At 51.8% G+C, this 26,597-nt stretch overlaps 1 protein-coding gene across 1 annotated transcript in view; it reads left to right on the top strand.

Moving 5' to 3' along the window:
* The window catches only part of TACC2 (transforming acidic coiled-coil containing protein 2), a 173,555-nt gene that overhangs the window by 146,347 nt on the left and 611 nt on the right, over window positions 1–26,597 (top strand). Inside the window, exons 13-23 of the mRNA XM_039870890.1 lie at window positions 1,048–1,109; window positions 2,243–2,358; window positions 3,535–3,706; window positions 4,971–5,111; window positions 5,971–6,060; window positions 12,317–12,460; window positions 12,946–13,022; window positions 16,460–16,503; window positions 22,122–22,282; window positions 22,466–22,572; window positions 22,919–23,039. Of these exons, the coding sequence (XP_039726824.1) occupies window positions 1,048–1,109; window positions 2,243–2,358; window positions 3,535–3,706; window positions 4,971–5,111; window positions 5,971–6,060; window positions 12,317–12,460; window positions 12,946–13,022; window positions 16,460–16,503; window positions 22,122–22,282; window positions 22,466–22,572; window positions 22,919–23,039 (1,235 nt within the window). The remainder of the gene's footprint in view (window positions 1–1,047; window positions 1,110–2,242; window positions 2,359–3,534; window positions 3,707–4,970; window positions 5,112–5,970; window positions 6,061–12,316; window positions 12,461–12,945; window positions 13,023–16,459; window positions 16,504–22,121; window positions 22,283–22,465; window positions 22,573–22,918; window positions 23,040–26,597) is intronic.

Here is a 26,597-nt window from a genome sequence, read left to right as displayed (position 1 = left end):
TCTTATTTTAAAGCTCCTATTAAAGAATCATTTTTTAAGTGATGGCTTCAACGATACATAGAAAGAAAGACAACACTTTAAACCAGAGCTGCTATTTATTTTTATGTAAAAAAAAAAAATAAGGCAATAGGCTTTACGGATCGCCACCGACTCTTGCCCAGCTGGTTTCTGAGCCAGTCACATGTCATCTCGGTTTCTTTTTAAGAAGAAAAGAGCCAGCGTGGTAGCTGACTGTGCCTTCTGTGAAAAGAGCCTTTTTCGATCCACCATGCCCAGCACAGTTTGAGGCACATGGTAGGTGCTCAGAACCATCTGCTGGCCGGAGGGCTCAGTCGAGTGGCCGAGCTGAGTTTCCACGTGGAACTGCCCAGGTCACTGAGGCAGGCAGTGGGTTTCTGGTCTCCGGTGAGAGCATCTGGGGTTTTCTTTGCAGCCTGAAGTCTTAGTCAGTTTGAAATAGGTCCTTTCTGTACCCAATTGGACTTTTATTAGTCTTTGCATCTGAAAAATCGATCGAGACCAGTCTTGTAAGGCACTGGCAGAATTTGGGGAACTGTTCCAGGTGACTTGCCAAGCTTCTCTTACAAGCAGCACGGGAGGAACCATATCTGTTCTTCCCTTGCTTCAGGGTGTGACTGCAGTTAAATCCTCAGAGAGGGACAATTGAGCATCCAGTTCCAAACTGTCACTGGGACGCAACAAGGTTCCACATATTGCACATGAGACTTGCAGAGAAAAGTGACACCCAAAGCATATCCACTGTTTGATTTGAAGACTTGATGTAAAATGCTCAGATTTGTCTCTGTTCAAACCTGGTCTTTACGCTTAATTGCCTTGGGACTCCGTCAGAAGCTTCTTTGCAGCACGAGGTGTGCCAGTTGTCTGAAGGTAGTCGAGCTGAGCCTCCCCTTTCAATTCTGTTGGAAACTTCTAGTCAGTGGACATTCTCAAAAAGCTAAATCTTATTCCGGGCCCCGCCCTGCCCAGACCAGACCTTCTCATGTTTTTCTCTGGGACTAACACACCTCTCCTTTTGTTTCTTTGCAGAGTTGGATTACAGAAACTCCTATGAAATTGAATATATGGAGAAAATTGGCCCCCCCTTACCTGTAAGTTCTGTCCCTCGCCAGTCAGGGGACTGGCTTTCCCACCCTGTCCTTTGTCATGGAAACGCAGCACAAGCCTCCTCCCATGTACAAAGTGTCCCTGGGAAATCAGACCTCAAATCAAGGGCCCTCTGTGCCCACAGCGTCCTGGGTGGGTGCACAGGGAGGGTGAGCGGGGGTTGGGGGCGTGTGAGGGTGGTACTCAGTCCACTTCAGATGGCATTTTCCTGGAGGAAATGATAGAATACAGTTAGGTTTTATGCAGAATCACTTCCCTAGACTGAGAAAGATCTAGTCAGAGATTTCTTTTAAAAGGTGGGAGAGACACCATAAAAAAAAAAAAAAGAAAAGAAAAGAAAAGAAAATTAAAGGCGGGGAGTGCTTTGCTTCTTTTTAAAGTGTACTCTTTCCCGTTGTCTTCAAATTAATTGCTTTGTGTAACTGAAGATTCTCGCCATGCAAGAAGCAACCCCGCCCCTCCCCCAGGCCCCACCATTGCATTTTAAGTGGGTATGATGGTCAGCTGTCTCCCTGGCTTCATATCTGCTGCCATGGGGCATTTGGTTCCAAGCGCGACCCTCCACGCTGCGCTGTCGTCCAGCCGTGCCCACAGAGGTGTGGCGGTGCCAGGAGGCCTTGCCGTGACACCGAATGGCCCGCACGTGTCGCTCTCATATTTATCTTTCTCTGCATCATTGCGGGTGCTGCTTAGTCAGCCAGCCTCGACGGTCGTGCTCGTTTTGCCCGGTCATCATGCTTGTCCCCGCCACTTGATGGTTGGCAACGCCCGGACTGAGCTCTTGCCCGCCCCGAGCTCTTGCCCGCCCCTCTTTGTCCTCCGTGGGCGTGGGTGGCGTGATCGCTCCCCCGGAGAGGGCGGCCCGCAGCGCCTTTGCGGTCCTCCGCCTCTCACTCCGGCTGCATCAGCTGCACGCGCTCGCTGCCCCCTCCTCCCTCCTCCCTCCCATCCCGCCCGCCTCCCTCCCGGCCAGCTCCTCTCTTCCGGGTGGCTCGAGAAAAAGGAAGGCTTGTCCCTGCTAAGTGATTCGTTTCTCTTGAAAGTGCTCTGGTTGTCATCTGTGTGACACGTTCAGGCTAGCCGTAGCCGAGCTGACGTGTGACTCTGATCCCCGCAGCAGGACGACGACACCCCGAAGAAGCAGGCCTTGTACCTTATGTTCGACACGTCTCAGGAGAGCCCAGTCAAGTCGCTCCCCGCCCGGACGTCGGAGTCCCCGACGCCGTGTTCAGGGTATGACTTTGATGATGAGAGGGCTTGAAGAGCAGGCCAGAGGTCCCCGAGCCCCTGAGCGCCTTGGCACTGCGGTCCTGACTTTGCTTCATTTACATATGTCAGGCAGCTCTGTTTTACCTCTGATATCCACACAGATGTCAACGCAGAGGGCTTGTTACTCACAGTCCTTAGGACCCAGGTGAAATCCTTTAACAGCTCAATGTGTGAGCCCCACCCCCATCGCCCCCAAAGCACACAGCTTTATTTTTTAATTTATCCCATGGGGAGGCAGTGTGCCAAAGCAGTCAGAGCCTGCGTCCCACCCCTGAGCCGTACTGATTTTGGGACAACAATGCAAGTCACTTGACCCCCAACCCCATGCTGCAGGATGATGATAAAGCTAGTCCTGTAGGGACTGTACGAAGGTAGAACGAGGCCCTCAGTTGTGCGATGGGGATGGGGTACCTGTCCTCCAAAGCCATCGGGAGGATTGTACTGAGACACTCTAAGAAAAGCGCTTGTCACGGGGCCTGGCGTACACGAAGTGCCCGTAAATGTTGATCGTTAGTGTCGACGTGAGTGTTAGCGTTCGTCAGTCGTGTTCTGAGCTGTGTGCTGCGGGCCGGGTGTGGCTGGGCCATCGCCCCGAGACTGGGACCTTCACGTCCTCTCCTCCCTGCCCCTTGCACTGGGCGCGAGTGAAAGCTCTTACTCTGATGTCGCAGAGTCACTCCAGAACCTGCCTAGAGTGGCAAGAATGACAATGATGTCATCACAACAGTGGCGGGGTCATGTGATAGGCCCCGTGTTAGATGCTTCACGTGCAGGCAGCATCTCACTTGACCTTCACAGAGAGGTATGTTGTCTCCATATTGCAGAAAAGGCCACTGAGACACAGAACCCTACGGCACACAACCAAGCAACTGGCAGTTTGCTCAACTCCACAGCTCGTGCCTCTCGGCCAGTGGCATCTGTGCTTCTGACCCTCCCTTGCCAGCAGGCCCTGGGGCGGGGCTGACCCCTCCCCCTCAGGCTGCCCAGCCTGCATGCCCCATGGCCACCCAAGACCTACCCCACTTCCCTCCAGGAATGCAGCCCTGCAAGTCCAGGATCTTTTGGGATGAGTCGGGTCATCGGGGCCCACTCCAGTGGGATTTCCAGTGAGAAGACTAAAGATGCCCTTTGCTTCCTCAGGTCAAGTTTTGAGGAGACTGAAGCCCTTGTGAATGCTGGAGCAAAGATCCAGCACCCTGTTGCACGAGGGCTGGCCCCCAGCCAAGAGCCACACTTGCAGGTGCCAGAGAAGTCCTCCCAGAAGGAGCTGGAGGCCATGGCCTTGGGCGCCGCTTCAGATGCGATCGAAATTGTAAGTGGGATCAGAGGGGCCCACGATCACTGGGGCCAGGGCCCCTGGCCAGCTGGGTCCCCTCACCAAGGGAGCTAGGCCTTCAAAGCAACAGCCACCTGGCACCCCACACCCCAGACCACAGAAGCCAGCCTAGGAAGCATCCCTCTCCCACTGTGACGTTGAGAGAAAGACTCCATTCTCACCAGCATGGTTGTGGAATTCTCACCTAAGTGCTTTATTTGCCTTCAAGGTTATTTAGTTTCTTTCCACGTTTAGCCTCTGGGACTAGACCGTTGCTTTGGAGCCATGAGTGGAGCTATCATCAGTCTGTCCCTTGCTCCTCCATCCGCAAGGGCAGAGAAAGACAGAGCAGGAGACACTCTCCTTTTGAGGAGCAGTTGGTTTTCCTGGGCCTTAGTGATGAGAAATCCCCCCTGCTTATGGACCAGGACTGACACCTCTCACCTCAGAGCAAATAGACCCAGGCCGAAGGCCTCGCCCACCATCTCCAACCCCTTGTACGTTTAAAGTGGACCATCCTTCTAGGATTTCGTTTTTATTTCTTTTTCTCTCTCCTACCAATCCCCGAGGGGCTTGAGACTGTTGATTTAGTGTGTTTCTTTTTTGTCTCATATTAACCATTTATCTTATGCATCGAATATTGAGCACCTACTGCGTGTCTGGCAGTCGGAGACTGGAAAAATAATAGTGCGCAGAAAGAGTCTAGATGTGACTCAAACAGTCTCAAATAGATACTCTGAAAGACTCGTGCATGGTTTAACTTCTATGAAGTTGGCTCTTGATTTTGAAGCTTTCTATTAGGAGACCCTTTTTTGTTAGAAATCATCTTTCCATTATTTAGAAAACGACTTTACCAAAACCTAACTTCCTTTGATATTTACACTTGGAGGTATTTTTTCGATGACTTATGTTTGCAAAACCCATCACCTAGCTTGTCTCCCACCCCCTGAGATTTTGAAATAAATAAGCAAATGGTAACTTTCCTCCCACCAACTGGTGAGGGGCTGAGAGTGGTGGGGGCGTTGGGAGGGCACCCAAGATTGCTTTTGGGGAGGGGGTCGGGCCTCCCACTCTCAAGATGCCCGTTGTCCGCAGGTGGGAATCAGTCTAAAGGAAAGGGACAGTGTTGACCCCTAATTGGTCCTCTCTTTAGCCTTAAGGGTAGCAATGTCCAGCAGATAGATGCGTGGTCCTTGCTTGGAGCCGATATCACTCTGTTCTCCTCTATTTTTCCTCCGTGTGCTCTTCCGCCGGCCTTCAGACAGCTCCTGAGGGTTCCTTTGCCGCTGCTGACGCCCTCCTCAGCAGGCTGGCCCATCCCGCCTCTCTCTGTGGTGCGCTTGACTATCTGGAACCCGACTTAGCAGAAAAGAACCCCCCAGTATTTGCTCAGAAACTTCAGGTTTGTAGCCCATGCGTGACCTTTGGGGAGTTTGTCGAAACCTCAGTAGAGAATGAACCTCTGAACCCCAGATGCAATGAGGCAGGATTTAATGAAGAATTGCTGAGAATGTTCCAGATGAAATAACTTCCCCCTCAAAGACTGATATATGTGGTGTTCTTTACCCAAGACGCCAAAATGACATAAAGTATGCGATCGTATATGGAACAGACCATTTGTACTTCCATTTGGAAATGGGGCTCGGTCATTTTTCAGAAGTTTTGATAGCCCCAAAAGCAGTTTCTGTGATTTATTCACGAAACTGAGGATGTTAATTAGATCACCATCGAGCCAAGCTACTTATGAATACGAGGCTCTCAGACTCCCACTGAGATAACATCTGGACTCGGGCCTCGCATCTGGAACCAAAACAATTACCTACGCTGTGCTTTAAATTTGACAACTTAATTTGATATCCTCTCGACGGGGACATTCAGAGCAAACCTAGAGAGGTGGGAGGTGCCCATCCCCTCATGGAAATCGCTGGCGAGCTGTACATTGAGCAAACAAAAGGGAAGACAGGAAACAGTACAGTAAAAATTTTGATTTTTAAAGATCATTTCATATTCAAAGGCATACTATTTCCTGACAGACATTCCAAGGGCAATTTTATTGGGGGAGGAGAGGGGAAAAAAAGGAAATTAAATAATGATTTCATGATCTGCTGAGGTGTCACTTGTGAAAGAAAGCCAGAGCGTGTGTTTTCTCTGAGTATCTGTCATGACACATTCACGGGGCCATTCATCTCTCGGATGTGGAAAGTTTTACGTCCTGTCTCGGTGCATCCCCCTGCGGCTGCTCACACCCATCCCCCTGGCAGGAGGAGCTAGAGTTTGCCATCATGCGGATAGAAGCCCTGGAGCTGGCCAGGCACATTGCCCTGGCTTCCCGCGGCCGCCAGGACACCAAGGTACCGGTTTGCTGCTGCCGTGCTCCGCCTCTCCAGAATGTTGTGTGGTCCGGAAGCTTCTTTGCTAACCATCGGGCATCGTCGGGGTGGGGCACAGTATAATCTTCCAAAAAGCTAAAAGCGTAACTCTCACATACATGCACCCCGAGCACACGTCTGGGTCTGGGACCTGTTTAACTCAGTAACAAGGGAACTGACAGGACAGCACAGCTGGCTGAATGGAAGACATAGGAGAAACCGACTCACAGCCAGTGGGGTGAAGAAGGCTGGATTATGCTTGCGGAGTTCGCCGTCAAGCCGGTTAATACTAGTTAAGCAGGACCAACAAATCATCGCCTTTGAGGCGTTGTATTTTTTTCTACAATGTGCCTTTCTACTGAAGAGTAATCATTTACAACTTTTCTATTTTTACAAGTTAATGTCTAACTGTGCTAAGACTGGACTCTAATCCAGAATAAATAGTAAGTGAAAGCAAGACCTTCCTGAGATGTCAGGTGACCCTTAGGCCAGGGCCAAAGGGTCACAGTAAAGCCATCCTTTAAAGGGCAGATAGTAAATATTGTAGGTTTGTGGGCCATCTGGTCTCTGTGACAACTACTCAGTTCTGTCACCTTAGCTCAAAAGCAGCCACAGACAGTGCATTAGTGAGTGGGTGTAGCGGTGTTCCAGTAAAACCCTTTTTACAGCAAAGGGCCGCAGGCCGTTCGCCCCGACACCCCCGCAGCTGGAGGGGAGCGTGATACCGATGATAGGGCGTGCAGAAAATGTTTTCGCCTGGCTTCCAAGTTTGGATATTTTTTTCCTAACAAGTTGAATGAGTTGCCGATGACGTGTGTAACGGTGTGTGGCCCTGTGAGGTTCAGCTCACCCCTTGGGCCTGACAGGTGAACCAGGGTTTCTGAGGAGGCATGCCATTCCCACCCTCCACAGCCCACCCCGAGGTGGGCAGCCCAGCGAACCTGGTGTGTCAGACCAGAGCGGGAGTCCTCCATGGCCTTGAACGGGTTGGTGAGCCAGCCTGAGCCTGTTTCTCCATCCGCGAGACGAAATTGACAATGGCAGGTTTGCGGGTGCTGAGGACAATACACATGACATGTGGAAAGCAGCTCCGTGCCAGGCCCACAGCAGGCGTGCAGTAAATGTGGTTAGCCAACCCTCACCTTTGCTTCTGTTACCTGATCAGACGCTCACAGCATCCCTGCTCAGTAAGCGGGGTCAGGTCCCATGTTACAGATGAGGAAACGGAGCCAGACAGTGATTCCCCAGCTTGGTGGGAGCTAGATTTCAAACCTCCCAATGGAGCCCCTTGCCTTTCTGTCATGAGTGACAGCTCTCTGGGCAGAGGGGCCGGTGGTGGTTCCTGTCTCTTGGCCTTGGTACATGATCAGGAGTTGGTCTGCTGCTCCTGCCCTGGGGGTCCCCCATATGTGGTTTCTCTAGAGCTGGGGGGAGGGGGTCCCGGAGACACCACCTAGTGAAAGAAGGTCGTCACCCTGGGTGTCCAGACCAGGCATACTGGGACCCAGGGCAAGGGCAAGAGTGTAAATTTAGATTGCTGATGTCCTTGTTCTTGCTGCCAACCCATAAACTTGGGTGAAATTTCCACGAAAATGAGATCTTTAGAAAGCATTAACCAGTGAGGATTGCCACCCACCCCCGCCCCTGTTAGATTTATTTCTTGATATTCTCAGGCTGTAGCTTAAAGGCAGAATGAATTGCTTCAAGTTTGGCCACTAAAAATCCAGTATCGTCCTGTCCAGAAATTCGAGGCAGAATTGAGCATATGCCCGCTAAGCAGTTCAGACTGAGTATGAAGGGTTCTAGGGTGCCCCGCCGCCCTGCCTGCCCCCGCCAAGCGCGTCAGAGATGGCGATTGACAAATATCGGCCGGTGGCTGACTTCCTGTCAGTTACAGACTGTTCTCAGACCTTGTGTCCGGATTTTGATTTAGAAAATATTGTCACACGAATCTACTGAGTGTGAGTGGGAGGGACAGCCCAGCCACGTCCTCGTGCATTTCGGAGGAGCAGGCTAGGGAAACATTTCGTGGGGTGGGCTGCCTTGGAGTGTAAGGACTAGTTTTCCCTGCCACAGTGATCTGTACCGCTTCTGTAAGACGTCTATTGTCTGGTGACCTTGGCCCAGGGAAGTAGCTGACCATTGTTCGCATAGACACACTGACCCCCCTGGGAACCACTGACACATAGAAAGAAAATAGCAGCTGAATCTCCAATTTGCTCTTTTCTCTGCCTGTATATTTCGGCCGCAGGTGACATAGCCCAGTCATTTTGGCAGTATGGGCTTAAACTGTCACCAACACAAAAGTGCAACCACTTGGAATAAAAACAAAATCTTCCCAAGGGGAGGAAAAGCAACATGGAATGTGCTGGGGTGACTCCTGGTGGCCCTCGGCCTGCGTTTCCCTTCAGACCGAGAGCCAGCCCAGCCCAGCCTTTGTGGGGCGACAGCGGGGTCCCCTCTGCCTCAGTCAGAAAACATGACCGATGAGGAAAGGCCTTCGGGTCTGGGGTGTCTGGCTGTAGCTCCTTACTGCTTCCCACCCACACGCTCCTGGCCACACCGCATCGGGTCGTGTCCTCCTGGGGTGAGTCCCAGCAGGACCACCGGCTGTGCGGGGCGCCAGCCCTGAATTTAACCCCGAACCAGGAGAGGCAGGACCTGAATGTCCCATACGTACGGCTTGCCTAGGGGTGCGGTGTGCACGGGGGTCGATTTAATGTGTGGTTGTGATGCCTAACGCATCCCACTTTGGGTGACAGGGACCCAGTATAAAGGACGAAGGAGCTGTCGGGGTGACTTGGGAACAGGCACATTTAAGTGGCAAGCTCGAGGGCGGGGCGGGGGGAGTCCTAGAAACAGGCACCAGTGCGAGGGAAGGGGTGTTAGTCCCCAGTGCCGATCCCCCGGAGGCCTGGCCCATCAGGGCGGGTGCCCGGGCCTTACGGCAGTGGGAGAAGGAGTTAGGTCTGGGCGGCCTGTCCTCTTGGTCAGCGGCCCACATCATAGGCTCCTTGTCTCACACCATGTCCAGAAACCACCACCTGTCCCCAATGTTCAACAACACGATGCTTGAAAGCCAGAAGGACAGTCTGCAGGGCGGCAACGGAGGGCTGGCACGTGGGTCTCGGTTGACTTGCCAGTTCTGAGACCGTGTGGTCATTGCCTGCAGCCTGTGTTGAGGACTGAGGCCGTGTCGTGACTGGGTGGGAAGGAGCGGCCAGTCGGAGGCTGGAGGCACCTCCTGCGGGATGCCTTCCTCATTCTGTCCTGAACTTGAGAACTGCCTGTTGTCAAGTTCGGATGGGGCGGCACTGGCCTGAGGCCGCTCTCTTGCCCAGCCCTGGTGCCATGTGGCCCAGACACCCCCCAGGGGCCCAGCCGTTGTCCTCCCTTCGTGACCTTGGCTCAGCTTGCTGTGGTCTCCCCACCTGACCTCGACTCCAGTCCCCACTCTCGTGCCTTCCTCTCGGACTGCTCTTCCCGGCCCGGCTCCTGGGGACAGGGGTCCTGCCTCGATCCTAGAAGCGGCAGCTTTCTCTAAGGGTTGGCACCATGGACTTGGCCGCAAGGAGGACTGTCGGCCCGGGGGAGTGACGGGGCCTCCAGCCCTGGGCCGCAAGGCCAGAAGGACCCAGGCGTGAGGTCTGTCGATCTGACCTGGGGTGACAGTCCCCAGGGGTCCTCTCAGGGGCCAAGATTTGAGGCTACGGGTTGAGGGGTTAGAAACTGGTCCCAAAGGCCCCCTGCTCTCTGAGTCCTGGCCATTTCATGTTTTAATTCGTGATTCTAGTGGCTTTTTGGCTCCTCTAAAGTAGCAAGTGGAGGATTATGTGACAGAAACAAAGCTTAATCTAAATCTGATCTTAAAATAGCAGCGAGAGACAAACCTATTAATTTCAGATAAAAGCAAGTCCGGGCTGTCAGAGAACACCCGGGCATGTTCAGTGAGTTGTACTACCATGCAGATCCTCGGGTAGTCATTCCAGTGGCATTCCGAAGTCATCTGCTCCTTTATTGAAAACAGCAGGTGGCCAAGATGAACCGTGATATCGAATCACTGTACATGGTAGTAACTAACCCTGTGCGTTTACTTAGAAAGCTCATTATTTTATTCATTTTTCATTCCCTTCCCTGTTTTACAAAGGACTTTGGGCAGCTTAAAGATCATTAATTCCTCCTGCATGGCTCATATTTAGTTTTTGCCCAGTATGATAAAGTTAGTTTTAACTCATTTTCTCTTGCATTTCAGAGAGCCAGTTTATTTTGGGTCCGAATTGAATCTCAGCCTGGGAAATCTTTGCCAAGTCACTCAGATCCTCATTTGTTTTCGTCGTCAGAAGGACTAGGACGAGTTAGATAGTCTCTCCTGTTCTTTCCATTTTGAAATTCTATTCTAGTTTACTTTCAAAGAGCAGATTATTTTTCTTAAAAAGTGATAGGAACCGTTTTCTTTTTAAATCCTCTTTAGAATTTTGTGTTTATGAACTTTATCCATAAATATAGATATCGAGTCAATGTCTGAGAATAATTTTCCATTTACTCCCTGAGAAGTTTCCCATATGACAGTTATGACCTTGAAAACATTGCAAACTGCAGAGATTGACCCGTTCATGGGAGAAGCTTTCTCCTGCGGTCGGTGGCATCTTTCTTCTGACAGGTCGGTCTGCTCGCTCCTAAGGGCTGTCAACTTGTGTTCTGGTCACATGTCCTGGAACAGAGGCTTCTTTAGGTCATTGCATACTGTTTGGCACGTGAGCACGTCCCTAGGGTCTGGTGACTCCCCTCTCTGACCAGTGGTTGTCATTCGGGCCCCATGTCACAGATAGCCCAAATACTCAAAGCCAGGCAGGGGACAGTGAAACTCAAGCAACAGACACTCACTTCTAGGACAACCTACACCATTCAGCTCATCCTGCATGTGTACCACTAACTGGTCCTAACTCGGGAACCTCCAGTCCTATCCATTAAACTTGCACCTGAGTTTTCTAAGCTGTCTCAAGTTCATTTTCCTCGACAGGCATGGTCGAGGGAGCATGCCTGTTCCATGACTGGAGAGAGAAGTTCCGCTCACCTACCTTCAGGCACACCCGCCTCTCGGTCACTGTCGGTTCTTTAATCGTATGTGCTGCCATTGCCAAGATGAGTCCTCACCATTCTTGGCGCAGATCTTTCTACCACACCACGGTGATCTGTTCACTGCTCAGTTTCTTCTGATAAATTTTCCCAAGCAAGAAGCAGGCCACCATCATATCTCGGCCAGTTGGGCCCTGGTAACCAGGGTGCAGGTTGGCCGTGGCAACCACGACAGCACCAGGAGGTTGATGAATAGGACTGAGAGTGTGATTGGTTTGGCGATTCTTTTTCAGTAGAGACAGACTGACACCCCTGGCTGCGCTGGTTGACGATGCTTCTAACACTGCATTCCAAGTGCGTTGGAAATGGCTGAGCGTTTTGTGCAGAGGGAGGGAGAGGAGCCACAGACTTCTCCTCCCTTCCCAAGAGGCTGGCGACTGTGGTCTACACTCAAACCAGTGTCCGTTGCGGGGGATGGGGAATCGTACCACTTGAGGGTCTTATCAGCAAATGTAGATATTATCATCGATCCAGTTTTCAGTTTTTCCATTGACACAACAGACTGAAGGTGACAGCTCCAGCATAACTCATACCTTAGACATCTAGAAACTAGGTTGTCCTTGGTGACACTGGTTGACAGCTATGGTAAGCCTTAAGCTTTGTGACTCATACCCTATCAAATGGAGCAGAACAAATGCCCCCCCGAATTAAAATGCGGACAGTCTTAGAAAAAGATCAGATCTGCCATTATTCAAAACAAAGCAAATGTAGACTAGGGGTCAACATCGTCCACGTCAGGTTTTTATTTTGGAAGTGGAGCCTGCTTTAGAATGACCTTGGTTCTTCCATGCTGTGCCTACACGCCTCAGTGTCTGATAAATGGCAGTGATAAGCAGGCACCAGACACGCTCGACTCCGAGGGCCGGGGGTTGGGGAGCCCTCTGCCATTAGCCCCTTTGTCTGCCTGTACAGGTGCTAAATGATCGATTTCCATAGATCGTATCCGCCATTCTCCCATTCTTGAGTCTTAGCATTTTCTCATACTTTGGATGTTCTCTGTTTCAAAACCATACAACCGACCCATTCATGCGAGGACGAATACAATCCTCTTTGTTGTACCACTGATGGTAACTTTTTTTTTTTTTAATTAACCCTTCCACAGAGAGAAGCTGCTCACCCAGCAGATGTCTCCATCTCTAAAACAGCTTTGTACTCCCGCATCGGGACGGCGGAAGTGGAGAAACCCACAGGCCTTCTGCTCCAGCAGCCCGACCTGGACTCCACGCTCCAGATCGCCCGGGCAGAGGTACCGTGGCGGGCGTGTGCCCGGGGAAGGCCAGCTGCGGCTTCTGCCACATGGGAATAAATAGATAACACCACACCCGTCTTCAGACTCAGACGGTCTCCTCTGACCACTGCAGGCAGAGACGGGTAGCAGACTGTGTGTTTTGATCTTCCTAGGCACAGTGTCGCCTGAGCCTTTATGGCCTTATTTATAACAAAAAGCACACACCTCTGAGTCGTTCCCCTGTGGGCATCGCAAAGGTCTGATATCTGGCTGGCTTCTGTGGCATGCCCGGGGCAGTGCTCTGAATGCAGTTATTGTTATTGTTTGGTGGAGAAAGTTTTAATTCCACGTTGATTCAGTATCGTCTCGGTCTCTGAATTGCTCAGATCTGAATTCACTCGGTCTCTGAATTGCTCAGATCCGAATCCACTCGGTCTATGAATTGCTCAGATCTGAATTCACTCGTTGGGGGCCAACCTTTCTCTTCTTCTCCTTGACCCTAGATTATAACCAAGGAGAGAGAGGTCTCCGAGTGGAAAGATAAATACGAAGAAAGCCGGCGGGAAGTGATGGAAATGAGGTCAGTTGTGGAGCTGGGGCTTCTGGCACCTGTGGTTTGTAGCAGCTGGAGCCGGTGCGGCCGTGCTCAGTGCCTTTTGTGACAGTGATCTATGCTTTATCACCAAGGTTCATATTTTCACAAGTGTTTTTAATCTATGACTGTGATTAAATATGCACGTGAGTTAAATAACACGATAAATAAAAGTACAGTGAAGATCGAATCTCCTTTCTCCTCAGCCTTCAGTTCGGGTCCGTATCGCTCAGATGGCCGCTGTGCACTGTTTCTCATGAATCCTTCCAAGAATTTTCGATTTCCAAGGGCAAATGTGTGAATCTATACCCTCCTTCTATCTTCAGAAATGGAAAGTGGAAATATCCATCGTCCTAAACTCTTTTTTAACTTAGCATGGACAGGTTTTTAATATGTTTTCTCTGCCTCATTATTTATGGCTCAAGAGTCCTCCTATGGTTATAACATAATTAATTTCTCCAATCTCAGTGGATAAACACTGAGTCTCCTGAATTTCGCTTGAAATATTTATTTTCATTTGCTCCACTTGTAGCAGAGGTATGATAGCTACTGTGTATCACGTGCCTGCCACATGCCAGGTGCTGTGCTTTTGGCCTGAGACACACAGTCTCTGTTTGTCCCCTCCCATCCTCCCTGGACCTCTGGAAGGGACTGTCAGCTCTGTGTGGCAGCAGCAGGTTCACAGAGGTTAGGTGACTTGCCCACGGTCCTGGAGCTTCTGCTGAGAAGAACGTGAATTTCTGACTCCCAAACCCACACTCTCCCTGCCGTACCCAGCGGCCTGGCTCCCTTGTTCTCACTTCTGCTGTCCCTTTTCCCCCATATTTCCTTTTATCATATTCTTAGAAACTAAGAAACCATCTTTGGGCCTAGAACTTACCCTTGGGGATGTGGTTTTTAAAGTCATATTGCCGGTGGCGTTTCTAAAGCCACTTCTGCCCACGCCTGTGCCCTGACCATCCTGGCTTAGTCAGCGCTGTCTGGGTTCTGGCTGCTGCCAGGTCTGAGACCCGCTGAGGAGAGAGGGGAGGGACACAGTTCAGGTTTTCACACCCCTGCCTTTCAGCAGCACGAGCTGGATTGACTCGGGTTTTCCAGTTGTGAGAGAAGCTATGGATTACAGCACCATCATTTTAACAAGGCAGAAGATCTGGCACTGTATTGAATATCCATAATAGGCTTCATTTTTAAGTCTCAAAGTTTGGGAGTAAAGGAATGGCTGATTTTTTTTGTTTTAATGGTTGAAGAATTCGTACGTCTATAGTGCACTTAATTGCAATGACAGGTGCTAGTTTATTACCAAAATCAAATGCATTCCTGACTGTCATTTTAAATAGGAAGCAGACAGTTTAGGTAATCATGGCTCCTGTTTTCTAAGTCAAATAGTATTTCCTGAAAATTCTCCTGTTCCTTCTTCCCGCTGATGCGTTTTGGGATCTCTGCTGGAGGATTATCGTAGTGCCATATTTCACATTCACACTGAGGTCCTGCCATTGCATTTTTAGATCGATCGATCGATCTATCTATCTATCTATCTATCATCCATCTCTCTATTTAAATGAGGGGATGGGAGAAGGACCAGGGTGGCTTTAGTTGTTCCCTGCACTGAAAATGAAGGCTCCAGGGGGTGCTCTTTACTCACTGGTATGGTGGGGTTTCAAGTGTCAAGGGCTGTACTGGTATACTGATGGCCCAGATGTCAGCCCTGTCACTCTCTAGAGCCAGACTGGGTAAGAATCAAGCTCTGCTTCCCAGCTGCGTCTGGGCCTGTCACTTAACTCCGTGCTTGACTTTTGTCATCTGTAAAAGAGGAGTAAACTTCAGTGCCCAGAGGTGGCAGAGCGTAAGGGCTGTGAACAAGGCTCCTGAGTCCAGTGTCCGGACTCAAAGCCTAGCCCTGCCACTTAGTGGTCCTGGGGTCCAGGGAAGGTTCCTGAATGACCCTGTGCCGCGATATTTCCGTCAGCAATTCTGGGGACAGTGAGGGCACCGCCTCTTGGGGTCATCCTGAGGATGAGATGAAAATACAGCTCACCTGAAGCAGCTTGAGGCTTCTGGCCTCCCCGCACTGCTGAGAGGACACGTCCCTCACCTGCTGTGGTCTATCCTCTGTCCTCAGTGGTGATGGGTTCGGATGGGGCAGCCACGAAGATCCATCTCCGATTTCTGGTTCTGGGTTACTGGGAGGTGTTGTTTAATCGCAGAAAACCTGAATAAGTTCTGTGTAAGATTAAGAAAGAACCCACTGGGCTCATGCATGGTTACCTTTCTTACTATGGGTCTGCTTTGGGGTGAGGCACTGACCTGGGGCCACTGTCGAGGAGCCAGGCACAGATGCCCAGCAGCTACGAGGCCTTTAGACTTTAAAGGATGCACTCTGCTTTTATTATCCCTTTTAACCTCATTTAACTTCCCCCACAGCCCTGAAAGTCAGGGTCTAGAGTCATCCTCACCGTACTGGGGAGTAAGCTGAGCCTCCGGCATTCAAGACTGACATAGTCCAAGTCACGCAGCCAAGAGAGGCAAGGTCAACTGTAACTCAGGGCACTGGGTGTGTTGGTGGTGAGCAGCTCTTGGTCCTCTTGCAGAGAATAGTTATTGGATCATGTAGGTGAAACCTCCATTATCCAAGTCTTCTTCAAAAGGTTCTTTCCAGAAGATTGACTTGGGGTTGGGATAGGTGGGAGGCTTTTTCTTCCACCTGGGGGCAGCAGTGAGGCATTCTCACAAGCAGGGGACCTTAGTACTTTTGTTCAGCTACAGTTTATCGAGGCTACCCAAGACGTGCTATTCTTTCTAACCCGCTTCCCCAGCCCTGACCCCATCAAACACAGGTGACTGAGGAGTGGCCCTGGGCCTTGAGAAACTTCCAGTCAAATACTCTAATGCCAGATGAATGAGTTGTTTTAGAAGAAGATTCAGATAAAATGTTAAAGAGTTCTAAGGAGAAATCAGGGAAGGCTTCCTGGAGGACATAACATCTGAGTTGGACCTTGAGAATCAGATAGACTGTGGGAGTTGGAAATAGAGAGGGGACGTGAACGGCACGGGCAAGGGTCTGGCGATGAGAAAGCCCCGAGCAAACAGGAAATCATTTGTTTTCACTGAACCACTGTGCTCGGGAGATGGCTGAGGGATATCGGGCCCAGGTGGCAGAGGCCTTGTTTGTCCGGCTTACGGTTTGGCCTCCTGTTTCTTATCAGGGGGCAGTGGGGTGACATCGAGCGTTTGCACCAGGGAGCGGCGTCCAGAGTGATACACTAGGAAAATGAACCTCTCCAATGTGGAAGAGGGAGCCGACTGTGACAAATAAGACCTGTCCCCTGTACGTTGGTCAGGATGATGATGTCCAGCACGTGGGCCTCGTGTGAAATTTAAAACCAGTTTGTTGTCATGATTCCAAGACATTTTCACTTGTGTTACAGGAAAATAGTGGCCGAATACGAGAAGACCATCGCCCAGATGATAGGTGAGTGTCCTGCCTGTCTGGGGCTCAGGCCTGCCTGAGGGTTCTAAACTACGGGGGCTTTGAAGATAGACTCGGGGCATGCTCCCCTTAGAGTGTGAGGTCCTTCGGGGGTGGGGGGAGGCAGCACTCCAGAACAGAGAGCCTGGGGGCCTCCTGGAAACATCTGCTAGAAGGTCCCTCAGCATTCTCCATGCCCATGGGAGTCACCTCAGTGGGCATCACGTGACCCAGCCAGGACTGCCCACCTCCTGAAGAAAGAGATTGTGTTGGTTCCTGCAATGTTTGGGGGAGAGACTAGGAATCAAATCCCTAAACCCTAAAGTAGTTTAAACTCAAGCGACACAATACCCGCCTCAGCCTTTATACCCGGTCCAGGGCAAAGGTAGTAGAGCGTGTGTCCGTCCAGCTGCCCGCCCCCCGCTTCCCCTGTGATGGGGCAGTCCCAGGCACCTGATGGCAGCGCTCCCTCCCTGAGGTTGGACACTGCCTCGGAACCCGCCTCGACACAGCATCCTGGCAGCCAGGACTGCAGGTCGCTTTGGCTTGTAGTAAAACAAGGCCTCGAGTGACGAGTTACACTGCACATACGGTCTCTTTTTTTTTTTTTTTGGTAATTAACGAAAAGGCTTTTGCAGACGTTCCAAGCTCATTTTTTTTTTTTTTTATACTAACGATCATGATGCAAAAATGATGTTATGACTCTAAGGGGAGGCAGGGTTTTTGCTTTCCTATTTATTTATTCGCTTAGGTCCATGACACCAGTTTTTAATAAAAATCTTGTGTTCCTAAAAATATATGAAGTAAAACCCCAGCTCTCTGCAAACCATAGTTTCTGTGTCCAAGTTTGAAACTGTGCTAGCAGATGACCCGTTTCTTTCAAATGTTTAGATGTGTGTCGAACCGCACCTCTGGCTTCTCCCAAGAGAAATATGAGAGCAGCCTTGGGAATGGTGAAGAGGCTGACAGTTGTTTTCCATTCAAAGCACCTTAAATTTGATTTATTATAATAAAGGCCATATAATAAAGGCTCAGGAGGAAGCCCATTCGGGTGTTTCTAAGGATTAGCCTCACAGTGTCTGCTTTCTATCAAATGAAACCTCTTTATTAAATTGGTATAAGAATTTATGAATACGTATGGATGAGATAAAAAAAAAACAAAGCTCTTGGAATTGAAACTGCTGGTGAACATGGCCGGGATGAAGGATTTATGTCTTCCAATATACAGTGTTTGGCAAGCTGAACCCAGCCTTCTGGCCTCCTGGAGCCTTGGGATGTGAAAACGCCACTCAGACCTACAGTGGCTCATCTGGAGACGTCCTTCTGTGTCTCAGAGTCATATGTTTTCATTTTTGCTCTTGGTGATGACGTTTAGGCCGATATCGAAATGGGGGTAAAGGGCCAGGAGCCTGTGCCACTCAGAGAAGGCTGCCCAGAGCCATCTTGCATTGCTTGGCTGGCAATTTTGATACAAGACATTCCCTCTTGAAAACCAAAAGAGTAAGAATCTCTCTCATTGCACAAGTGGCCTGTCCTCGAAGCGAGAGAAAGCTTATTCAACTCTGAGAGTAGTGAGAAGAGCAGTTTCAGTTCTAGATGGTCCGTGTGGAAGGGACCCTGACGGCCACACACGCCCACCCCTGTCCCCTCAAGCCTCTCCTTCCCGCCCCCACCCAAGGGAGCTGGTATTAGGCTGAGGGTCCCTCGCTTTAAGAGCTGGGAACTTGCCCCTTTCGAATGTTTTCATTTTAGGGGGTTTGGAGGTCTCCCGGTTTGCTCCGCGAGACCCCTGCAGTGTCCCTGGGGCGAGCAGCATTATCCCTCAGGGTGACGTCTCACCGTGTGTCCGTCCCTCATCCCCCATCCTCGCTCATTCCTTCGCTGTCATCGTCCACTTTCCCAGAGTTTGTTCTCATCAGAAAGGGGCGCATCTGTGGTTGTCATCCGTCCATCGTTCCTGCAGGTCATGGGTCAGGGCCCCCGTAGATGTTGAGGTCCTCGTGTCCTTGGAGGAGACTGAGGGCTAAAGCACAGCTGGGACTCGCTGCGGCCTTGGGCGGGATGTGCCTTCTCTGCGCGTGAGCCATGAGTCTCCCCGTGTGTGGAAGAAACACCCATATTTCTCATCCGGATTCCGTGTTTTTCTTCTCATTTTCACTCACCTAACCAGCATTCCTTGTGGAAGGGGACACTGAGGCCCAGAGAGCTTGGCCGTTCAGGACCAGAGTGACTAGCATAGCGTTTTGAAGTTAAAACTGGGTTCCACCCACCCGCACTGCGCCCTTCCCGGCTCGGGCCTGGCTCTGTGGCTTCCGGTCCACTGTCACACGTGCTTCGCATCAACGCGACGTCTGTCCTGCCATCATTGTCCGTTCTCGTCACATGTTCCTAAAAGAGATTGTTTTATGTTCAGGTAGTGAATATTCAGAATTCAGAACAGGAAGAGACTTCTGTGCTTTCTGCATTGCGGGTCGTTGCGATTGATTTTTTTTTTTTTCTTGCTTTCTAACAACTGCCCTGATTCTCTGTTTTGCTTCCGTTTTCTGTTGCTTCTTGCCCTTTGCTTGCAAAACAAACAGGCAAGCCCGGTAAGTAAATGCTTTTCACCTGATTTGACACCTGCCCATTGCAACCTTTGTTTGTTTGTTTACTTCTCTATTTTTGTTACTCTTGCTTGTGTGTTTTGGCTGCATCCCCACACGGTTTCATAATGTTTTGCCTGGAAAAGCCAGAAGATCTTCACGATATCATTTTGTGGTTGAGTCTGGAGCATCTTGGGTTTGGGGCCGATTTCCTGATGTGAAGAACCCAACTGCGTTTGTAATTTACAACAAGATTTGTGAGGCATTGTCGCCTTCTCGGTCTCTTGGGAGCGGGGAGATTCTATTTTTACGAGGGTTATGTGGGGAGGAATGGAAACCGCTGAGGCCGACTGAGTCTCAGATCCAGGAAATCAGATGAACGCCATTTGATAAACGACCCCTTTCCAAGCCAAGCGAAATGTATACATGACCTCAAACCAGCCCGGAACGTGCATCGTACGACGTGCTGAGGAATCAGCTAAAATTCAGAGAATGAAAGGCATCTGATCACTGGCGAGGCGTGGAAACGCCCCTTCTTAGGAGTCAGGATGTAGCGAGCAGATTGCTGGCGGTTCTGTTCTTGCCGCATGTCACGCTCCCCCTCCACGGGTCCCTGCGACGCCGCAGCTCGCCAGTTTGGGGGTGTTGATGACGGGTCACTGAACTGGGTTAAAGGTTTTCTATACATTTTCTTGTTCACTCTTCCCCAAAAGGCCATGAGATAAACACTGTGATCCCTCGTTCAGATGAGGAGGCTGAGGCTCAGAGGTTATACACCCTGTCTCAGGCCACCCAGCTGGGAACAGCAGAGCCAGGACTCGAGCCTGGGCACTCTGGCTCTGGGTCCTTCAGCTCTACCCTGCTGCGGGGCTCTGAGAGGCAGGCTTGGAGGGACGTTGGGCAGTTTCCGGGCCTGCGGTTCCCTGGGCACGCCCCCTGGACCAGCTGCCTCAGCATTGCGGGGGAACAGTGTCATGGATGCAAATTCTTGGCCCCACCCAGACTTACTGAATTGGAACTCGGTGCTGGGGTGCAACAGTCTGTGTTTGAACAAACCCCTCTGGTTTGGATGCATGCTCATGTGGGAAGACCCCTTATTTTGTAAATGAGGCCTTAGGACCCCCAGAGTCAGGACCTGTGAGCCGGAGCTGACACTAGGGCGGGGCCCCTGTGCGCCCTCTTCCCTCCACAGGGCACACACAAAGGCGCCCGACTGTGGGGCACAGCAAGACGCCGATCTGGGGGAAGGCACCCAGAACAGCCTCTCCCTGCTTTTGAGGGAGCTGCTTCTTTCTAGGTCTGTTACTCGGAAGTCCGAGCAGAGACGTAGCTCTGAGCACGGCTGTGGGTTCAGGTCTGGCTCTGCCACTTGCTCAGTGGACAAGCGACTTAGCTTCTCCAACCCTGTCGCCTGCTGTGAAATGTAGATTAGAGACCTACCTCGGGTTGTTTCCAGGTGCCCCTCGTTCATCCATTGCATGGGCATGTGTTGAGGTGTACCATGAGTCAGCCACTGTCATAGGCCCCGGGACAGAGCAGTGACAAAACTGACTCAGAACCCTGCCCTTGTGGGGCGTGCGTCCTGGGGGAGATGTGCCACCAGCAGACATGTGTACACACACGTCTGATATGAGGATAGGGAGTGGAGAGGAGGTGTCTCCCACGGATGCTCAGAGAGAGCACCTCCGGGGAGGTGACCTGGGGGCTGTGGGAAGCTCTGGGGCCCGCTCTCCTGGCAGAGGGCACAGCAGCGCTGAGCCCCAGGGCATGGGGGCCTTCGTGATGAGCACAGAGGGCAGAGGCGAAGCGTGTGGGGGTTTGGGGTTTTACTCCCAGGCGCCTGGGGGACTCTGAGCAGGAGTGAGGCGACCTGGTTTAGACTTCTGGGAACAGAGTCTGGGTGCTGGGTGCTGGCGTGGGAGCATCCGATGGGAAGTCAGCATGGGGTCTGACAGGTGGACGAGCGCAGCACGCACAGCTGCTGTGTTGTTATGACTGTCGTCATTTCCAGATTCGATCCATCCTATGGCGGCCACCCTTGGAGGCCATTCCGGGCAGCAGGCAGCCCCCTCCCTGGTGACCTGGTGACCTGGGGCTGACAGAGGGGCAGGTGTGCAGAGGCCCTTCCCTCAGGAGCTCTGAGTAGGGACTTCTCTCTTCCCCGTTCTCTGCTGTCACCAGTCTCCCAGACACCACAACAAAAGGTCCGTCACCCACCTGCATGAGCATCAGGTCGGCATGCAGGAGAGAGCACCATGCGGGCAAGGGGCTGTGTCACACAGCGTGGTCAGAGAAAGCCTTACCCTTAAACGTGAGGGTTTTCAAGGCGTTTGGGCAGAGTGTTAACACATGATGGCCCAGAGGTGGGGTTGAGGGCAGAGCAGTCCCTTTCACCAGGACCAGCCACTCTGAGCGGGGCCAGAATTTAATCCTTTTGTACATAACTGAGAAACTCACTTGGACAGAATTAGTTCCACTTGGCTCAGAATTAAGACACTTGCTCTATCAGAGAAAATACCCCTTTCCGTGTGGAGCAGAGTTTTGCGGGGTGACGGCGACGTGGACTTTGGGTTAATGGGTGTTTTAACAATGAAGAAACCGTTTTCTTTCCCAATGGCCATCCCTTTATTTTGGTGACACTTAGGAAGCCCAGCCCCTTGCAGGCCGGGCTACAGGATCTTTTAACCTTGCCCAACACAAAACTCAGTAGTGATGTTTTCTTTTTTACCTGTGGATCTCTCTGTTTGCTGTCAACAACCAGGTGGACTCTCTGGGGTCCACAGTGTAGACTTTTACGGGGCTGCATTGATCAGACCTAAGAATAGTAGCTATCGCCCATCCCATCTACTACTGCACAGGCCTGGGTTTGAGATGCGGGGGCTGTGGGGTCTGTTCCTTTAGAGGCAGAGTCCGGGTGGGCTTCGGGGAAGGGTTTCCTGAGTCTGAGATGCCCACCGGTTAGACTGAGACCTTGCTGGCCCCTGAGACCAGGCTCAGGTTCCATGGGCTCCATGGTTTTGTTCCTGTCTCTTCTGCCAGAGGATGAGCAGAGGGAGAAGTCGGTCTCGCACCAAACGGTCCAGCAGCTGGTCCTGGAGAAGGAGCAAGCCCTAGCTGACCTGAACTCCGTGGAGAAGTCTCTGGCCGACCTCTTCAGGAGATATGAGAAGATGAAGGAGGTTCTGGAGGGCTTCCGCAAGGTACGGCTGTGCTCGGGACGGTGGGCGTGGAGGGGCGGATCAGGCGGGGAGTGGCGGTGGGGTTTCTGGAAGGCCGTCCTTGCAGGCTGGGGAGTCAGACTTGGTCATCAGAGAGTTCTCGGGGTCCCCAGCACTCGTCGGCATTTCTTCTGTGGGCTCGACCCCTGTCCTCTGTTGTGTCAGAATGAAGAGGTGCTGAAGAAGTGTGCGCAGGAGTACCTGTCCCGAGTGAAGAAGGAGGAGCAGAGGTACCAGGCCCTGAAGGTGCACGCGGAGGAGAAGCTGGACAGGTAACGCGGCCGGGGCCGCTCCCGAGGCAGGCTGGGGGCTCCGACAGCACCCCTGTCATTGAGTCGGCTTTTCAGAACAATTCAGTACAGTCTGTGATGAGCGCATGCTCCACGGTCATGCACGTTGATAAGCAAAGGGTGCATAATTTCCAGGGCACCCACTCAAAGCACCTCAGCATTATGACAGTGAGGGTTCGGAATAGGGGCTCTCGTGGGCCCCTGTGCTGGGCCTTTGTTGGTGGGAGCTGGAGCCTAATAGTTCCCCCAGCTGGGAGGGAGAAGATGGGAGGCATCCACAGAGGAGGATGATAATTTCCGAATCCTCCCCTCACCCCCGTTCCCACAGGGCCAACGCCGAGATCGCCCAGGTCCGAGGCAAGGCCCAGCAGGAGCAGGCTGCCTACCAGGCCAGCCTGCGGAAGGAGCAGCTGCGAGTGGACGCCCTGGAAAGGACACTGGAGCAGAAGGTAAGAGGCCCGGGCAGTGGCTTCCAGGCAGGCAGGCAGGGCTGGCGGGACGCTCAGATGACCAGAGGCTGGGCTTCCGCAGCGGCCCTCCCGGGATGAGTCCTTGCTCCGTGAGCAGAGCCTTGCCCTCCCTCTGAAGAGCGAGCTTAATGCCAGCCCTGAGACTGGCCTCCTCTCTGCCTTCCCTGGACTAGCTGCTCACTGGGGTGTTTATTGCCCTTTTTCGTTCCTTCTCAGCGTTCGTTTATTTGTCAAGTATTTGTTAAGCCCCTGCAGTGGGCCAGGCGTGGTACTTTAACTCCAGCATTTAGCATGCACGCTGGCGAGTGGGTAGATGCAGAAGCGACTGGCTGGTGCAGAGGATGGGCCGTGTCCTCGTCTTTCTATGGATGGGTGGAGGCTCCTTCTGAAGTCCCTCAGCTTGTCCCCAGGTTTTCTGATTTCCAATGTGGTGCTCGGTCAGCTGTATACAGTGTCTCCCCGGGTGTCCACATGAGAAGTCCCTTTTGCCCAGGAGCCCATGTGAGTCTCTGAGTCTGGGTGAGTGCAGGCCGGGCAGGCCCCCTCCCCGGGTGTGTTTTCAAACCTGCAACCCAATACTGGCTGACTTACTGAGCCTGAGGGCTCCCCAGGATAGTCATCAGAGAGCCCAGTAGCCTGGGCTAGCAGCACTTCTCATGCACTGGGGCCTTGATGGGCAGTCGTGGGGGGTCCTTTGTAGGCAGGTGGCATCAGGAGTCTGGCATGTCTCCCAGATGGCTTCACATTGGGCCCCCTCCTATGCCCACACCCAGCCAGGTTCCAGTGGGGCTGGCTGGGGTCCCCAAGGACATCTGGGCCAAGCAGTACTGATCTCTGCAGGGGCAGATACTGCCTCTCACTTCACCCATGCGGTGTCAGGAAAGACCCCTGGGACAGGGGCCTCAGGTCCTTGCCCCACCCTGCTCAGGGCAAGCCTCGTGCTTCACTCGGGTGTCTAGGTTTGTAATGTTGGGGGACTAAACCAGATGCTAGATGATCCCGTCTGGCGCTGAGGAGTATATGGCTCTAGTAACTGAATGAATTTCCCTGAGGTTCAAGGCTAAGTGCTAGCTCAGCCTCCAGCCGCCTCTGCCCCACAGTCCGCTCAGTCCTGGTTACCCAGGGTGCTCATGTTACCAGGTCATTTCCATCCTTTATCTTTTCCTCTTGGGGTGAAAAAGACAAACGGCCACTGAGAAGTTTAATATTAGAGACTTGTATTTTCACAGAAGAAGGAGCCTGGACTGTGCTGTGTATGTTTAAGCACCTGTCTTCCGGGCTCCGACTGTGGTTCCGTCAGTGACCACAGAGACGAGCAGAACTTAGAACCATCAAACGCCAGCACGTGCTCAGTCACTCAGCCCTTACCGAGCGTCGCTGCAGTTTTAGTGTTGAGTGGGTGTTTACTTTTATTCTTCGAATGTTGATAATCCACATATAGCACATTCGGTGACTCTTGAAAAATGGAATATTCCTTTAAATGAAAGGCCACGTTCCCCAGTTACTTCGAGCGTTAAGGGAGTTGTATAGTAAATGTTTCCAGGGAGAAATGTAACAGTTTGGTCGTTTGAGATCATTCCCTCCGGTTTCCATCAGGATTTGATGGTGTTTAAGTTGCATCAGTTTGAGGCAGTCTAGGTAAGTAGAGGTAAAACGTGAAGCAGGATAGATGTTTTCAAGGCACCTGGGCTGTTCAGACTGTATTCAGTTGCAAAATGAAGGTGACGCTAAGTGTTTTGCAAACTAGAAGACAAGGAAGAAATTGAGTTGCGCGTGTTCCATAACAGAAAAGATACAAACGTACGTGGAAATGTAATTTTGTCCTAAAAGAAAACTTGACAGGAATGAATTAGAGTTCTTCCCTAAAGTGATAGAGAGGGGACAGTCTCTATTTTTAAAAGATTCAGAGGCGTGATTTCCCCAGGCTGTTCTTACAGGAACAGCCCCGTCAGCACTTCATAAAGGGTTTTGTCCTGTGAGCTGAGCTCCATCACGAGGCAGTTCGCTAGGCGGTGGGGCTGATGCTGCCAAGACTGAGCGTGGAGAACCTCCAGGAGTCGGCAGCTAGTGGGTCTGCTGTTGCCTCTCAGCAGCCATCAGTCACTAGACGTTACGTTGATGAGCAAAACAGCTAAGCTGTGTGGGAGCCAGGCCAGCCCGGATTCGCATTCCATGCCTGCCACATCTGACCAGCGCAACGCTTAACTTCTCTGAGCCTCCCAGTCTTCTCACTGAACAGTGGCGACGTCCAGGGCATCCATTAAGGGACTATCGTGAGAACGGAGGGAGGCCACAGTGCCCGGGGTGTGTTTAGCATGGTGACCAGCACATGGAAAGCACTCCAAGTAGATGAAATATCACCATTAGCGGCCCGGCAGCGGCAGGAGTGTCGGGAACAGCAGCTTCAGGATTAGTGGTCTGTGCTGCATTCTCTGCAGAGCCTCATCTTCCAACGGGCCTTTCAGCACCTCTGAGAGCTGAGCCTCTCAAAGCCATGAACTCTCGACAGGAGGTAGGCTGAGGTGGTGTTCCAGGCGGGGCTCTCTGCTGGCGGGGGCTGGGGGAGGCAGGACTGCAGCGAGCACTGAATTTCCTCTCCACTGAGGAGCTGGATTCTTCCCAGGCGCTGGCACAGTGGTGAGTGGCAGCAGGAGCCCAACCTGGAAACAGGACACGTGGCTCCAGGCTGGAACCTGTCATAGGTGGTTCCGAGTTTCTGAGGAGGGGCCTCAGTACAGCCTCAGGGGACAGGCTTGAGGTTAAGATCCAGATGCACCTTCCATGGGGACTTGGAGGGAAAGCTGGCTGCAAAATGTTCTCAGGATATCCGAAAGATCTAGCCCCTGTAGAGAGGGCCATTCGGGGTGGGCCGTTGAGCCGGCTCAGCGTCAAGTCAACATCTAGCCCATTGGAGAGCAAAGCCCCACTGCCAAGATGGAGGCGTCGACACACTGGATCCCTGTTCTTAGAGGATGGACAGTGTTGTCAGATCATTGGAGTGGGGTGCACGTGTGCTTCCCCTGGATGGGGCTTCAGAGGACAGGCATGGAACGAGGAACACCTGAAGCCATTTCTCTGTCTGTCGCCTCCCCTCCCCACGACCTCTTGTGTCACGGCACTGCCTCATCCGGCATCCTCCGAGTAATGTCAGCGATCCCCGTTCAGGTAGAATTGCTTAACCCCTCCTGGAGGCATATCTCAAAAAAGCCCCCGAAGAGCTCACACCAGCTCACCCCTTAGTGTCCACATCCTTCAGAGGCAAATCAGAGGAAGAGAACCAATACTCGTTAGGCCTTTATCATATGCTGGTCACTGTGGCGCTTTTCGTTAATTCTCAGACAGATGCGATCATCCACATTTCAGAGATAAGGAAACTAAGGCTCAGAGAGGTTGTGTAACTTGCCCTACATCGCACAGCTAGAGCTGGGATGTATATAGATTGTTCGGCTCCAAGTCATTTCTCAGGAGAACCAAGAGGCCTGGAGAACCCCTTGCCCCTAAAAAGCCAGTGGCCATTCTGATTGACTTGACTTCAGA

The sequence above is a fragment of the Pteropus medius genome, unplaced genomic scaffold (genome assembly GCF_902729225.1).
Source record: "Pteropus medius unplaced genomic scaffold, Ma_sr-lr_union100, whole genome shotgun sequence".
In the NCBI taxonomy this organism is placed as follows: domain Eukaryota; kingdom Metazoa; phylum Chordata; class Mammalia; order Chiroptera; family Pteropodidae; genus Pteropus; species Pteropus medius.
Note: the sequence above shows the minus strand (reverse complement) of the source record. Positions and strands in the feature narration are given on the sequence as shown.